Raw genomic sequence first — 15,458 nt, forward strand, 5'->3', positions numbered from 1 at the left:
GAGATGACCTCTTCCACTGGCAGGCCACCATTATGGGCCCACCAGAGAGTCCATTCCAAGGAGGAGTATTTTTCCTCACTATTCACTTTCCAACTGATTATCCCTTCAAACCACCAAAAGTGAGTAAAAGAAACTTTTATTGTTCCCAGTGTAATTTTTTTATGCACTGAAACTCTACTAAATTTTATACTGAAATATGGTTATAGTATACAAGAAAGTCATCATTATCTGGATTTTAATATAAGCTCATTGAATGTGAAGTTGGTTGCATGAGGGGCTTGACCCAAAGGGCACAGAACTGGGTGACAGTTGACTATTTTTGTACTTTGGCCTACAGCCAGTGTGTTTGGTAGACACATAAAGGTCTGACAGAGGATGTTTAGAGACAGGGCAGCTGCTACAGGATGCTGTATTAGGCAAATAGATAAGAAAAAGATTTTGTTATACACAACCTGAAAATGTGTGTGGCATTACAATTTGTCATCAAGATTAATGTTATGACTACATCAGATAGGGAGCATTTTTTACAATTCTGAATTTAATTTTGTTGGTGCACCCTCTTTCTTATACAATCCTTTCCAAATGACTAAACTATCTGTTTGGTTTCATTCCTCACCTCCATGATACCCACGCCAGGGGATCTATTGAGGGTCCGAGTTTCATAATGATGCAAGAGCCACAGAGGGGATAGTAAAATTATGGGTACTGTTGTATCTAGCAGTCTCAGTCTCCAATGTATTCCCTCTCTAGAAACATCCCCCAAGGCTAAGGAAGTAACCACGGCAGAAGTCTCCTGTAAATAATGAAGCTAAATCATATCTCTCTAGATTTTGCACCTAACATTATTTTTTTTATTTATTTATTTATTTTTTATTTTTTTTTATTTATTTATTTTTTTTTCATATTTCATACCTTTATTGTACTTTTGTACCTCAAGATCCACAGGTCAGCAGACATCATTGAATGTTGACGTTCCATGGATACTCACTGTCTCTTTTGAAGCATTCATGGATCCCTCATTTCCTTATGAAAATAGGAAAAAAAAAAAACCTATGTGCATGTTTAAGATCACATAGTTCTACATTCATACTTTTAAAAACTTTTAAAAAATAAGGTTGAGTGGCTTCATTACACAATTTGACTTAGTTCCTCCTAGGCTATGCATCATTGTCACTTCCAACTAAACAACTGTTCTGTCTGGTGACACCACCTTTTGTATTGTATTCTATACATATACTGTATCCACTGTTCAGTACACTAACTGCAAGTTCTTTACTGTTTACTTCAGCCATAAATGGATGTTTTCAACCTTTTCTTGAATCAAATTTATAGACTGCCACAACGCACATAAACACAGTCATCATCCCCTGCTTTATTATTGTTGATGCCCTTGCTCACTGCCTGAAATAAATATGCAATCATGTGTCTGAGAGCATGGCAGGATTGTCACCAAGGGTGCCACTTTTTCATAATGCCATTATTCCAGTAGTCACTGACTTTTTTTTTTTTTATGGGGAAAATAGTTTTGATTTTTGAACACCAGATTTTGAACCCCATTCAGGGACAAATTAAGTTCAAGAACTGAGGTTCACTGTACTATGAAATAAATATCTGCTACAGCTACTATACTACCATTGCTATTATCACAACTACTAGTCCATCACCACTAGTCCCACTAGTACTACTGCCACCATCCACCACCACTATCTATCCATCTGTCTTTTCATCTGTACACCAGGTCAGCAGTCCCACATGGGATGTCCCCTTCATAATGAGGCCATTCTCTATCTTGCACCTACTCCAATCCTTAGATCATAGAAGAGGCAGGATACTTCCTACAAAGTGCCCTGCACTCTAATTGGATCCATACACCAATGGTCCATGGTAGATGCACCCTCATGCCTTCCCAGGGGTTGATGAGACAGTGTCATTTTCATTCTCTAAACTGTTGCTTTCCATTTACCTTTGTGATCCAAAATTGTTCATTTTTGCTGCAAAGTCATTCCTGTCATTCAGTGCTCTCTTCACACAGTTCATCCACTCTAGGCATGGCCTTCCTCTTTACCTTTCACCTCTCATATCTGACCATATTATTCCTTTCACTAGTTTAATGTTCAAAACTGTACATATATCATCCTCATTCTTAGGATTTTCTCAGCCTCATCCCTTCCATTTTATTGGACTGTATACATTCACAAAGGCCTACTGTATAATCCCTTCCCAAACTTTACTTTTGCCCACAGTATTCTAGAGGACACTTCCTGTTGTTATGTATTCTTGGACTCAAAAGCAAAGTCACTATATGAGTAATGCTGATATTTTGGTGTTTTTATGAAAAGATATAGTATTTGTAATTTTCCTTCAAAATGTCAGAACCACTGCCATTTCCTTTATTGGATGAATTTGTGGGCAGGATATATAGTTAAAAAATGTTTATGAATATTAGTAAACTACTAAATCTCAGCAAGACACAAGTACTTGAGGCAGCTGACAATAGCCCCTTCTCTGTTCCCTCTTACTTTATCCTCATTTTCAGTCCAAAGCTGGATATTGTGTCTGTGTGAACAATGACTTAATCTGGTCTCGTGCTCTTGAATCTTCTGAATTTTTCACCATCTGGCTACGACTACAGAGTCACTATCAAACTGAATTTATCTGTGTTGTATACCTTTCACCTCTGACTATAAGAAAATTCTTTAACTACCTAATTTCTAAAGTGGAGCACGTTCTGACTCTCTTTCCTTTTGAAGAGATCTCCAATCTTAGAGATGTCAGTGTTCACCAACAGCTTTGGCTTTCTTCTCTCTCTTCACTGACCATCCTGGTTCCACTCATACTGCTATTTGAGACAGGGTGAAATCAAAAGCTTTTTTTTTTCTTATCAGTTCTTATCAGGCTGACTGTCTTCAGCCTCTTTCTCGTCACCATTGTTTCTCATCACTGCTGTTTTCTACCGCTATTTTCACGCTAACTGCTCATCTGATCTTACTAACTGCATACATCTCCTCATCCTGCGGCCTTGCTGCACAAGACTTTTTTTTCTTTTTCTCATCCCTATTCTGTCCACCTATCTAATGCAAGAGTTAACTAGTATTCTCAATCATTCATCCCTTTCTCTGGTAAACTCTAGAACACCCTGCATGCTTCTGTATTTCCTCCTTCCTATGACTTATAATCTTTCAAGAGGGAGGTTTTGTTTGGTAACTGGCAATAAGTGGATCTTTTTTTTTTTACTTCGGTCAGTGGCCTAAAAAGAAAAGAAAAAAAAGAAAATTGGTTAAACATATTCATAACCGGTATGCAATTTTTTTTCTTATATAAATTACTTGAAAAGTTATCCATTGAGACAAAAGTGTGGTTAACTTAATGGGAAAAGACAAATCACCACCCACCATTAGTAACTCTCTCACTAAGAGGCAAGCAGGAACAGACAAGAAGAATGATGGTCCAGATGCATGATGATACTCAACAGATTCAACTAAATGGGTGTTGCTGATGGTCAAGGCCCTTGCTCATCATTATGTTTAGTTGAGAACTAGCTAATGAATTTTTTTAGTGAGAACTAAAAGGTTAAAGTTTAAAATAACAACTATTGCATTTGAAATGGCATAGTGTTTTTTTTTTTTTTTTTTTTTTTTTTTTTTTTATGGTAGTATGCTGCTGCCACAAGAGCCACTATCAAAAATAAATAAATAATAATAATAATGATAATAGTAATAATAATAAAACAAGAGCTGATCATATTTATTCACTTTTGCAGAGATAGGATTTACTTTTATAACATTTAATATAGTGAATTTAAAATATGTTTTAAGATCCAAATGAGTGGTTATTGTGGCTGGCAGCAACAGCTCTGAGCCACTACCACCACTGCCTTGTTATGCAGATACCCAGTATTCACAGAATATATTTAAAATAACATTTGACTGCAGATGTTAATGGTGTAATCAAGATTGATGCATTGTCTTTTTTTCCTCCACTTTGTAGAATTGATCTCTCCCCCTTTCTCTTTATGCTTCAATTAATTGCGTATTCATTCTTATCATGATCTCTCAGTTCTCATTTTTTGTGATGGCTTGCTCTATACAGATCCACAAAATCATTTACATGCTCAACTTTTTTTTCTCTCTCCCTTGAAGAATAACTGGCATTACTTTTTGTCTATTTTAACTTTGTTTTTCCTGTCTTAGACAGCAGTGAATTAGTTGCATAATATATAAAGATGTATATCACATTAGTTTATCTGCATTGCACATATTTGGATTTGTGTTATTTGTGAAAGCTGTACTGTATTTATATTATGAACAGTTTTTATAAGTTTTATACTCGTAATTATTTGTTATTCATAATTTTTTTGTCACTAACATTTCAGTAGAAAAAATACAATAATAAGGAAGAAAGGAAAAGACATGCAGCTTCTTTGTTACAAAGTGATGATTTGGAGGTAAATGATAGGTAAGTATTGAATCCATGTTGATAACTTTTGAGTAGTTAAGTTAATTACTAATTGCCTCTGCTCTTACAGGTTGCATTCACAACACGTATCTACCATCCAAATATTAACAGCAATGGTTCCATATGTTTGGATATTCTCAGGAGCCAATGGAGTCCCGCCTTAACTATTTCTAAAGGTAAGCTGCTGGTGATGTGGTTTATATGTTGTCTTTAAAACTCCTTGAAATGTATGTCTTGCTGCTATGTAGCATGTGTTAAAAGTATGTAACGTAATACCTGATATTAGTATGTCTGACTTTTAGTCCTTAACTTGACATTCAGTGTGAAGAGATGTGCCATTGATGTGATTCTCTCTCTCTCTCTCTCTCTCTCTCTCTCTCTCTCTCTCTCTCTCTCTCTCTCTCTCTCTCTCTCTCTCTCTCTCTCTCTCTCTCTCTCTCTCTCTCTCTCTCTTTCATAATGGTGGACTGTTTCCCTCATCATTAATAGGATGGTTTGCATTTGTGGTGATTTATAGGACATACCACCAGAATATTTATCTGATTGAAAAATGTCACTTTGCAATCATAAAAATCTCTTTCAGCTAATGTTGTTTAATTAGATAAGATCATTTTATTATACAATTTTTAGTGATTCACTTCTTACATATTACTTGAATCAAGGCTGAGAAATGCTCATATTTTACTGTTCATACATAACTTGATTTTTAAATGTATTTAAAAGTACTAGCAAGAACTATTATATGGATTAACAAGAGAATTGTATGATTGAAGTACTATTTTGCTGTCTGCAGTACAACACTTTATGAGTACTGATCAAAACAAACAGCACAATGAGAAAGGTTGGGGGTTGATATCAGGCTTGTTTTCTGACAAGTGTACTGATTTACCACTGCAGTTTCTTTCTCAGTTCTCTGGACTGAATCCTGCTCTTGGTGACACATCACTTATATCATTCTCTGATGCCTTCAAACTTTTCTTTAATAATATGCTGGCTGGCAAGTTATGTGATTAAGTGAATGAGAGAGCTTCCTGATTATTTTCTGGAACATCCAAAGAAAATGGTCTTGTGAATAGAATTTGACATTACACATGACATGTATACCTTTCTAGCTCAAAATCAGTTATATAATGAAATTGAAGAATAACAAAACAGATAGAATAATCCTTGAAAAGATTTAATAGGTGTTAAATGACAACTGCACTCTACAGAGTTTTAAAGGTCTGGATTTTTAAAGGCTTCGAGTGCCTACCCGACCTATCTGAAATCGCCAGAATTACCTCTCACTCTACCTTTACCTTGACTCAGCACACCAGGAATCACCTCTAATACCAGATTAATGTTGGGGGAGTAGAAAACACAATTATTCTATGTTACAAGCACATATATTAATACTAATAATAATTCACAAACAACATGAGATAGTACACATTACTACATGACGTTCTCGTCACTTCCCACATCACCAGAACCCGTTTACACCTACACCAGACACAGAAATATTCCCCTCAACCGCAGGAATTTACTCAGACTCCATTACCGCGTCCCCAGACAATAATTTCCGTATTTCACCTCCTCAAGCCTCACAGGAGATTACCATCATCACCAAAGATTACCCATAACACCATAACATCATCCCCAAAATCACCAGTACACCACAACACTGGCTTCCAAGGTCAACACCACAACCTCCACTCACAAAATGGCTGCCAGTTTCACCTATGACCCCTTTGAACAGCGTCACCGGCACAACTCAACAACCGAATTTCAGCGGACAAGAGCTCTTGGTACCACAAAAGACTCACTAACCTGATCCTGGATATCAAGGTTATACTGCTACACCACTAATACCTCCACAAACTCACTCCATCACCAATCCACACCAAGATTCTTCCCTGAGAAACGCCTTCCCTCCGATATACCTCACGACCTAAGGCGCTCTGCCTTCCCCTCCTTAGAATGTGTTGTTGCCCACTCAAGCTCCCCTCGTTTTCAACATATTTCTACCTCAATTATACTTCCTCCCTTATACATACAAAGATATAGAGAACTTAAATTATGAAGAGAATAATACTACATGATATGAAATGGGTAAATAAGCCTTACACTACTAATAACCAATAATAAAGATAATGCCCGAATGGCAGGTAACCAGAACACGGGGGACACTAAGAAAACGTGATCCCATTCAAGGTAAACTCGGCCAATAACATGACAATGAATAAGAATTTAGCAAAGTGCTTGCAAATCTTCAGTTTGGAGGAAGGATCCGTGTATAGAGGAATATGAATGCAAGTGCTTAATAAATGTAGCATAATATGGTATAGTAGAATGAGTGAAAAGAAATGTGTATAGTGATGTTTAGCCATATTGTGAAGTTGAGAAGTTTGTAAAGGAAGTGGATGTGTGTGAAATAGAAGGTAGATGAGAAAGGCCACTTATAATGTTGGTTATGGTTAAGGAATACATATTTGAAAGTGGTGATTGTATAAGAGAATTTCAGCAGAAAGGAAATTAATTGAATAGGGAGAGAGTAGAGGCTCTTATACTTTGGCTATGGGTGGCTGCATCATAAATAAATAAATTCATCTTCATTTATTCAGTGGTACAGTTAAGACTTCCATGTGCAAGATGTCAAAATTTTCACTTACCAAGCAAGGATTGATTTGAAAGTGTTTATTTAAGCACTCTTTTTATATACCTTCATACCATTATCTCAGACATTGTTTTGTATGTGATAGGTTGCGTTAGTTAGTAGGTCAGTGACCACCCGTTATTATTGCAGTGCTCCTGTCTATCTGTTCCCTCCTCACGGATCCCAACCCTGAAGACCCCCTGGTGCCAGAGATAGCACGAGTCTACAAGACTGATAGGGAAAAGTACAATGAACTTGCAAGAGAATGGACCCGGAAGTACGCCATGTGATCCCCTGGTGGCATAATAGTGGCAGAGTGCGCCTGTGCCCATCCCCCGCCACTGCCATAACCACCACCACCACCACCACCACCACCACAACCCTGACTGCTACTGTTGCTGCTGCCAACTTGCTACTTTTCTTTTCATTCTGATGCTAATTATGTTGTCTCAATTTTCCTTTCTCTCCTCTTACTTTATTGTCTGGTGTGTAGACCACATTGTCACTGGTGGCTGGTCATTAATGCACCATTCACCACCCACCTCCACCTCCGGCCAGCAGCCTCAACCCTTTGGCGCAGAATAAGTTAAGGACTCGTCAGGGCTGGACTCCTCCTCATCCCTCAAGTCAAGTGCCACTGCCACCAGCGGCTCCGGTTTATACCTAGATGTAATATGTACACAAAAGTGTCACCTAATCCTATGATTGATGATTACGCTTGCATTCTTTACTATAATTCTTGGGTTACTTTGCTAGTGTGTGGCCAGTTGACACAAACAGTGGGGGGGGGTGGGAATTACAAAACAAAGCTAGAGACTGGAGCCCTCAATAGCAGTTACTATTGTGACTTCTCTTCTTGGTTCACCAAAAGTAACTCTTATTCTTTGTGTCCCGAGCCAGCCAGCTTTGTTCTCAGTGATTATGGAAACCTCCAATTATCTTCAGGTGTCGAGGAGTCAAGTGCATCTTCTTAGATTTGTGTAATATTTCAGTCTCTTCTCACCTTACCACATCTTGCCCACCACGTTCCAGCCTGTGTGATTCTCCATCACAGCATTAAGTGGAAAGTAAGCAACCATAACACATCACCTCAAATATCATCATAACTAGGCTATTGTTTAATATTCTCTTATAATGTCTATTACATGTCCCTCGCCATTGTATGGTCTTGAAATATATTTTAATTTGGAATATTCCATGCTTTCTTTGTTTTATACCTGGCCATTGTTCATTGTTACAATAAAGAAGATTGATGATTTTCCAATTGAATACAAAAAAATTGTTCTTGATTAGCACGTGGCCAAAATTCATCCTTCCTTAGTGACCCTTTGGCTCTCCCTTAACCCCCTAGTCGTCAACCACCTATAGCTGTGCCACCCCAGGTGGCAATGCTCTCCATCAGTGCCATGCCTAGACAACCAAAGTGTGGACTGGGCCTGGCTGGTATGTTATTATTGTGGGAGAGCCACAGGTTCTTCAGAACACAGCATCATTACCTGCCTGTCATGGGAGTTCATCATATTGTTTGATGACAAAATGCTTTCCAGTAATATGTATTGGAAGCAGAAATCCTTAAATGCAAGGCTGTTTGGTTTTTAAGTGCAGTATTCTAAAATGACGTTTTTTCAATACAATTTTGTCAATAAAGGTGTACAGAACAAGTGCTGGTTTTCCTTGCACCCAGATGTGTAATATTGGATTATTTTCAAATGTGTATTTTATTCAGTAGCCTTTATTTACATTTTTGTTACCCTGTTGGAATGATAGTATTTATTATTGTAGGTCTTTGTGTTAGGACAAGAAAAGTTTGTTTTACCTCTGTGATGTGAGTGGGACTTGTAGAGGTTTTGTTTTCTGATTATGTAAAAGCTTCACTAATAGACTGTACCATAGAGAATAAACTGCTCTTTGTAAAGCTTTTGTTTATTAATTTTTACTATAATGGTAAGGAATTATATGAATTTGCTACTTCCATATGTGTGTGGGTTAATAGAAACCAGCATGTGAGATTGATTGAATGAATTGATATTGCCGGTGTTTTTCTTTCATGGGGTACAAGAAAATTAGCCAGGGTAACCAATGATGAATATATTCTTATAATTACCTGTAAATATCTACAATTGTAGCAGGTATTTATAAATTTGATAGAGCTGCTGTACTTTAGGATGGTTTCATATAATCACCAAATCATATGTTAGATGAGGAAAGTGAATTTTTTGTTTGAATACAATAATTGGTGGGTTTTCCTGAGCTCTGGATACAATAAAAGAGCCTGTCAGTGTGAACATGTATTATCCAAAAGTTCTGCGCACACCATTATATATAATTGATGGGCATTGCTTTCGGCATGATTATCTGAAGTTATCTATCTTTATTTGAACTAAAACAACATTGGTATTCATAGTGGGCTATGTTATACAAGTACCCTAGATCACAATACACAGCTTTGCACAAACCAATATAGAAAATGCTTCACTTGGTCCAGGACACCTTGGGGATGTCAAAGTGTTCTGTGAGGGAGTCCAGGTGTCTGTTGAAGTCCTCAACTTTTTCTTTGTGAGTCTTGCTTGCCTTCTTCAGGATTCTGTCAGCTTCCTGAAAGTATACAATTAAATGAAAATACTCTTCCTGTATATAGTGAAATGAACTGATAAAAACAGGTTTAACAGGGAGAAGTAAAGTTGATGTCCAGTACAAACATTGACTCAATAATAAAAATACAAGAAGCTTCAAACCATTTTTCTTTGTCTTTCCATAAATCTGCGTTCTGCTTCAGTGTAGTTGCGGACAACACCAACATTAGAAGCCTCTTTTTCTGGGGTGGAGTTGGGTGAAGTGTTGCGTCGTATGCTGGCAGCCATCTCCTTCTCTGTTTCCTTCTTCTTCTTCTTCTTCCTGTTTCAAGAAGAATATGTTATGCAAATATTACAATTATTGTAAGTGAAACTATATAAAATCACTTTTGCTTCAATATCTAGTTTTGAGTTTACAATGCCACAATGAACATGCAACCCATTCTGTCAAGTTTCTCTGCTATCTAACATTTTGCCATGCTGAGGTCAGATGGATTAATTCTGATCCTCAGATACTGAGTATAGCAGCATTTGCAAGGCTTTAACTTAATTACATTGCCAAGTATGTTACAAGTTCAGAATTTTTTCTATTAGTGGTTTATATTTGTAGTTATCTGGCCATTGCTAAATTGTCAAACTTAACATGGCATGTACTGATGTAATAACAGTTTTCACTGCAAATACAACCACACACAAATCTATAAAAGTGATTATATGAGATTTGTCATCAGATCAAATACATTAATTAGATGAGCTATCTTAACATGGTTTGCTTCTACTCTCTTCAGTTGTAAGTTGAGGCTCTAGTCCATTTCCCACAGCAAGGGAGAGATGTTATATAAAATGATCATTTTGTCAATGACTAAGGTCAATGTCATTTAACATTCTTATTTTCCTTTATGGGGTTTAATGGTCGTGTGCTTGAAACAATAGATTTCCTCTCTCATATGCACTTCTCTGATAGGAAGAAGCCCTAATTTTGGAGTAACCTTCCCCTAGGAAGAGTGACAGCCAAGGTTACTGAGGTTACTCTTCCTGGGGCTGACAGTGCCATGTGATGCATTTTCACTGTATGGGATGCACCTCATGATGGGCAGTTGGGTCATTGTATACCATCTGTCAATGATAAATAATTGTCACTTTCTTTTGCCACTTGGAAGTTGGGTAGAGAGTAACATTGAATTTACTTTTGTGTTATTCTTTTGTAGTGTTTGTTTTTTTGTAGCATTTACTGTTGATAATCAGGCTAAGGCTCACTGCTGCTGCTGCTGCTCATCCTTACACATTTCCCAGAAAAAGTAAGAACAATGGACTGAGCAGTAGATATGACATGAGTGGAGCCACAATAAACAGGGTGTCCTAAGACTATCTAAAAGCAGTGAAATGATTAGCCTGTGGTTGCCTGACAGGGTACTGATTGGCTCAAAATTTTACATGCTCAGCTACTGGGTGGCGGCCATGGTGACAAGCATGGCTCTCCATTCCTTAATGCTAGACTCATAGCCAGCTAGTCATGCAGGAGCTATGGAAGCTACATTTTACTTGCCTTGTTTACCTGCTTTCTTTGGTAACAAAGAGACAAACTCAACATCAGATTATAGAGGAAAGGGGTGCACTTCTAGTGATACCAAAAAATCCCATTTTCTTTTGGTGGTGAGTTCACCCTTTCTTTTTTGAGCACCTCATATGATCTACAGGTACACATGGAAGAGAAGGAGGAGGGATAAAGTGATGTGCAAAAGAACCTTACTGACCACGTAGTGGTGGATGTGAGACTGATGAAAGATGTGTTGGATGCTGGATGTTTGAGAAATCAGATCACTTTGGTGTGGTAGTTAAAATGAAAAAGAAAAATAGATTGAAGTATGGTAGGAATACTGGGAGACAGAAAGGGAATATAACAGTGGCCAGTGAAAGATCAGACATGAAGGGTCACAGAGGAAGACAGGAAAACTATGGCAGCTGGGGAGGGATCAAGTATGAAGATGTTTAAAGCACTCGAGGATATAGAGACTACAATACAGGCTGAAGTGGAAGGATGTAAAAAGGCTTGGGAAGTGGAAGGGTATAAAAGGCTTGAAAGAAAGAATAAAGGAACTGCATGGTGGACAGCTGAGACTGAGGCCATCAAAGGGAAACAAAGATCCAATGAGGAGAGATTAATATGAGGACAAAAACAGAGTACAGCAAACTCTCACTAAGTTAGTTAATTTGGGTTTGAAACCCTGTTGAGTTTTAAAAACATCCAAGTTAACCAACAATATAAATGTGATGTGTATGACTGGCCATGTGCACACCCACCGTTAATAAAAACATGTGCTTTCGCTTGTATCTCTCTCTCCTTGCACCAAAAGCACTACTGTTATTTTACAAAAATATCATTTAATATTTCATAAATATACTTAATAATGGACAATTATCTGAAGTAAAGTACAGTACAATTGCAAATGAATGAATCAGAGAGAGAGAGAGAGAGAGAGAGAGAGATCACCTGGAAGATGTAAAGGTAAAGGAGTATGTGTATGAAAGCAATACTATACACCATACATGATAATCCAAGCATGGAGGGCAACACTCCACCTAAGATGCTTATTGGCTATAAGTTTTGTTTGATTTTGTTGTTATCTACACTGATACTTTTTATTATCAAATATGATACGGACTGTTTAGACAGTAATCGTCAAAAACAACAGAAAATTCATTATGTACTTACCAACAATGAGTATAACAGAATGAGACAATGTACAGAAGAATGGTCAGAAATTAGGTGGTTATTTTTTAACCAAAAAATATATAAATACATAAGCACTGTAAAGAATGATAGTGGTAATGAAGGATATACTATGAATGAACTAATGGTATTAGTTGATTCAGAAATGGACATTGAGGTGGCAATGGTCATTAAGTTAAGCTTTTCAGGGAATACAGCAGGAAAGATTGATATAGCAAACAGGATTGTAAGATTAATAAGAATTTGATATCCTTGGATGAAAATATTTTCAAATCTCTATGTAGCATTAGTTAGGCCACATTTAGAGTATTCTGAACCAGTTAGGGTCTCATATTTGATCAAGGATAAAGAAGCAATCAAGAACATACAGAGGCAAGCAAGCAAGATGGTTCAAATGCTGAAGAATATGAGCAACAAGGGCAGCCTATGAAAGTTTGATTACCAACACCAGTTTATGGAAAAACGAGATGACATGACAAATGTACAAGATCCTTCTTGCAGTCTACGAACAGAAGGTGTGCCAAGATATTTCTACATAGCAAGATGGCCACAGAACAAGAGGGCATTGCAAGATCTTAAAAGAAAAGTCAACACGGAGTTTGAGGAAGACCACATTGTGGAATGATCAGTTAATCTTTACAATCACTGCTCCAAGCTGATCTGTATAACATTTTAGCATATCACTGTATGCATACATAATGTATTTACCAGAGACTAGAGTTTTAGTGAGCACTCTGCTTTATGAAGTGTACAATAATAAAATAAGAGTCAAGGTGGCTCCTTTTCACTGTGCTGCCTACTGACGCTCTTTTAACACAGTACATTATGTAGTTCCCGCATCATGTCATTTCTTTCAGCCTTGCTAAACATCAAGAGGGAAATTTGGGATAGATTAGTGTCCATACAGAGTTAAGCTTAGTTAGGTTAGTGTCCCTAAAGGAGGTTCAGGGGTCACGGCCCCCCAATTAAGTTTTGTGTTCCCCTCCTAAAACCTGCATTCTCACATGTAGTAAATATTCATCACCATAGGCGCACAATTTAGCTGTTCCATGAGGCGCCGCTATCGGTAAGATATTCAATAATAAATAAAGCACATAATCAATAAAATAAAATGATCATGAATTACAATACCACTATCACCACCACTCATTGCGCTCCAAGTCCAGAGTGGGTCTACTGTCAAACTTTCACGGTCAACCAAGAAAAAAAAAAAAAATCAGGTGTATTATTTGCAAATCATCTTACTTTTTAATTCCAGAATCTGCAACCCCCTTAAGCTTGAGGGAGCCTTTGGACGCAAAGTACTCGTCTCCAGCCATGTCTAAGGAGCACGTCCTGGGAGGCACGTAACACGCACAGAGGCACAGGAGAGTCACAGGACCCAAGCACAGGACGCACTCAGCCTCTACTGAGTCTACTCTCAACCACTACACCTCCTTCTACTGCTTTCCTTTGTTTCTCTTCCTTTTCGTATAAAGAGTTTCATAAAACACTTCTTTCTCGTGCGGTGCCTGGAAGTAACAAAAGTAAAGTAGTTCTTGTTTTGTTGTGGTTCTAGTGTTGAGCAAGACCTTGACGGAATGACTCGCGGCATGCGTGACGTGCAAAGAGGAAATGCACTCATTATTTTTCCTGCTTGCTTCTCAACTCACAGGTCATAATTTGTATTCCTGCACCTTTTCAATATATAAATAAATAAATGAATAAATAAATAAATATATATATATATATATATATATATATATATATATATATATATATATATGTGTGTGTGTGTGTGTGTGTGTGTGTGTGTGTATATATATATATATATATATTTTTTTATTATTTATTTATTTATTTATTAAAAAGACACCTGCCGAAACGATAATTACTTCCAGTGAGGTCTAAAGCACTGTTCAGGGGGTGCTGTGAACTTATCATTAAACCCACTGCTATCACATCTATTTCTAAAGCTGAACTCTTCGCTCAAACCTTTGCTAAAAACTCGACCTTGGACGATTCTGGGCTTGTTTCTCCCTCTCCTTCACCCTCTGACTACTTCATGCCACGTATTAAAATTCTTCGCAATGATGTTTTCCATGCCCTCGCTGGCCTAAATCCTCGGAAGGCTTATGGACCTGATGGGGTCCCTCCTATTGTTCTCCGAAACTGTGCCTCCGTGCTTGCACCTTGCCTAGTCAAACTCTTTCAGCTCTGTCTGTCAACATCTACCTTTCCTTCTTGCTGGAAGTTTGCCTACATTCAACCTGTTCCTAAAAAAGGGTGACCGTTCTAATCCCTCAAACTACCGTCCTATTGCTTTAATTTCCTGTCTATCTAAAGTTTTTAATCTATCCTCAACAGGAAGATTCTTAAACATCTATCACTTCACAACCTTCTATCTGATCGTCAGTATGGGTTCCGTCAAGGCCGCTCTACTGGTGATCTTCTGGCTTTCCTTACTGAGTCTTGGTCATCCTCTTTTAGAGATTTTGGTGAAACTTTTGCTGTTGCCTTGGACATATCAAAAGCTTTTGATAGAGTCTGGCACAAAGCTTTGATTTCCAAAGCTTCTGTATTTCCACCTTCCTATGACTTGAATTCCTTCAAGAGGGAGGTTTCAAGACACTTATTCATCAATTTTTGACCACTGCTTTGACCCTTTTATGGGACTGGCATTTCAGTGGGCATTTTTTTTTTATTAGATTTTTGTTGCCCTTGGCCAGTGTCCTTCCTCCTTCCTACATAAGAAAAAAAACATATATATATATATATATATATATATATATATATATATATATATATATATATATATATATATATATATATATATATATATATATATATATATATATATATATATATATATATATATATATATATATATATATATATATATATATATATATATATATATATATATATATATATATATATATATATATATTATATTACTGACTGGTTTATCTCCATATAGTCTTGCTGATACCTCCGTCCTCTTCTGACTTATGCCTTTCCTCCTCCAATTATGGCTATTGCTGCCGTCACAAGCCGCCATCTCTAATCCCCGAGCCGTATCTGT

General features: G+C 37.2%; 2 protein-coding genes across 4 annotated transcripts in view; one reads left to right on the top strand and one right to left on the bottom strand.

The window, feature by feature from the left end:
* The window catches only part of LOC135107851 (ubiquitin-conjugating enzyme E2-17 kDa), a 16,081-nt gene extending 6,257 nt beyond the window's left edge, over nt 1–9,824 (top strand). For both annotated transcript variants that reach the window (XM_064018140.1, XM_064018139.1), the window contains 3 exons: nt 1–119; nt 4,526–4,631; nt 7,241–9,824. The exon at nt 1–119 is cut by the window's left edge and continues 55 nt beyond it. In XM_064018140.1, coding sequence (XP_063874210.1) covers nt 1–119; nt 4,526–4,631; nt 7,241–7,380 — 365 coding nt within the window. In that variant the 3' untranslated portion in view covers nt 7,381–9,824. The remainder of the gene's footprint in view (nt 120–4,525; nt 4,632–7,240) is intronic.
* Nucleotides 9,366–15,364, bottom strand: LOC135107852 (protein FAM32A-like). Of its 2 annotated transcripts, none has more exons than XM_064018142.1 (3): nt 15,336–15,364; nt 9,826–9,985; nt 9,366–9,685 (listed from the first exon to the last, which is right to left on the bottom strand). In XM_064018142.1, the coding sequence occupies exons 1-3, from the start codon at nt 15,347–15,349 to the stop codon at nt 9,563–9,565; spliced, it is 297 nt and encodes a 98-aa protein (XP_063874212.1). In that variant the 5' UTR covers nt 15,350–15,364; the 3' UTR covers nt 9,366–9,562. The 2 variants fall into 2 exon arrangements, with proteins under 2 accessions (XP_063874212.1, XP_063874211.1); XM_064018141.1 differs by lacking the exon at nt 15,336–15,364 and adding an exon at nt 13,640–14,013.
* Nucleotides 15,365–15,458: the final 94 nt, after the last annotated feature.

The sequence above is a fragment of the Scylla paramamosain genome, chromosome 16 (assembly GCF_035594125.1).
Source record: "Scylla paramamosain isolate STU-SP2022 chromosome 16, ASM3559412v1, whole genome shotgun sequence".
Lineage (NCBI taxonomy): Eukaryota > Metazoa > Arthropoda > Malacostraca > Decapoda > Portunidae > Scylla > Scylla paramamosain.

Bases quoted from the DNA above. Each gene is read 5' to 3' on its own strand.
- LOC135107852 (XM_064018141.1), bottom strand. From the start codon at position 13,713: ATGGCTGGAGACGAGTACTTTGCGTCCAAAGGCTCCCTCAAGCTTAAG. The intron at 9,986-13,639 runs GTAAGATGATTT...TTCTTGAAACAG, and splicing joins GCAGATTCTGGAATTAAAAA to GAAGAAGAAGAAGAAGAAGG. The intron at 9,686-9,825 runs GTTTGAAGCTTC...GTATACTTTCAG, and splicing joins TGGAAAGACAAAGAAAAATG to GAAGCTGACAGAATCCTGAA.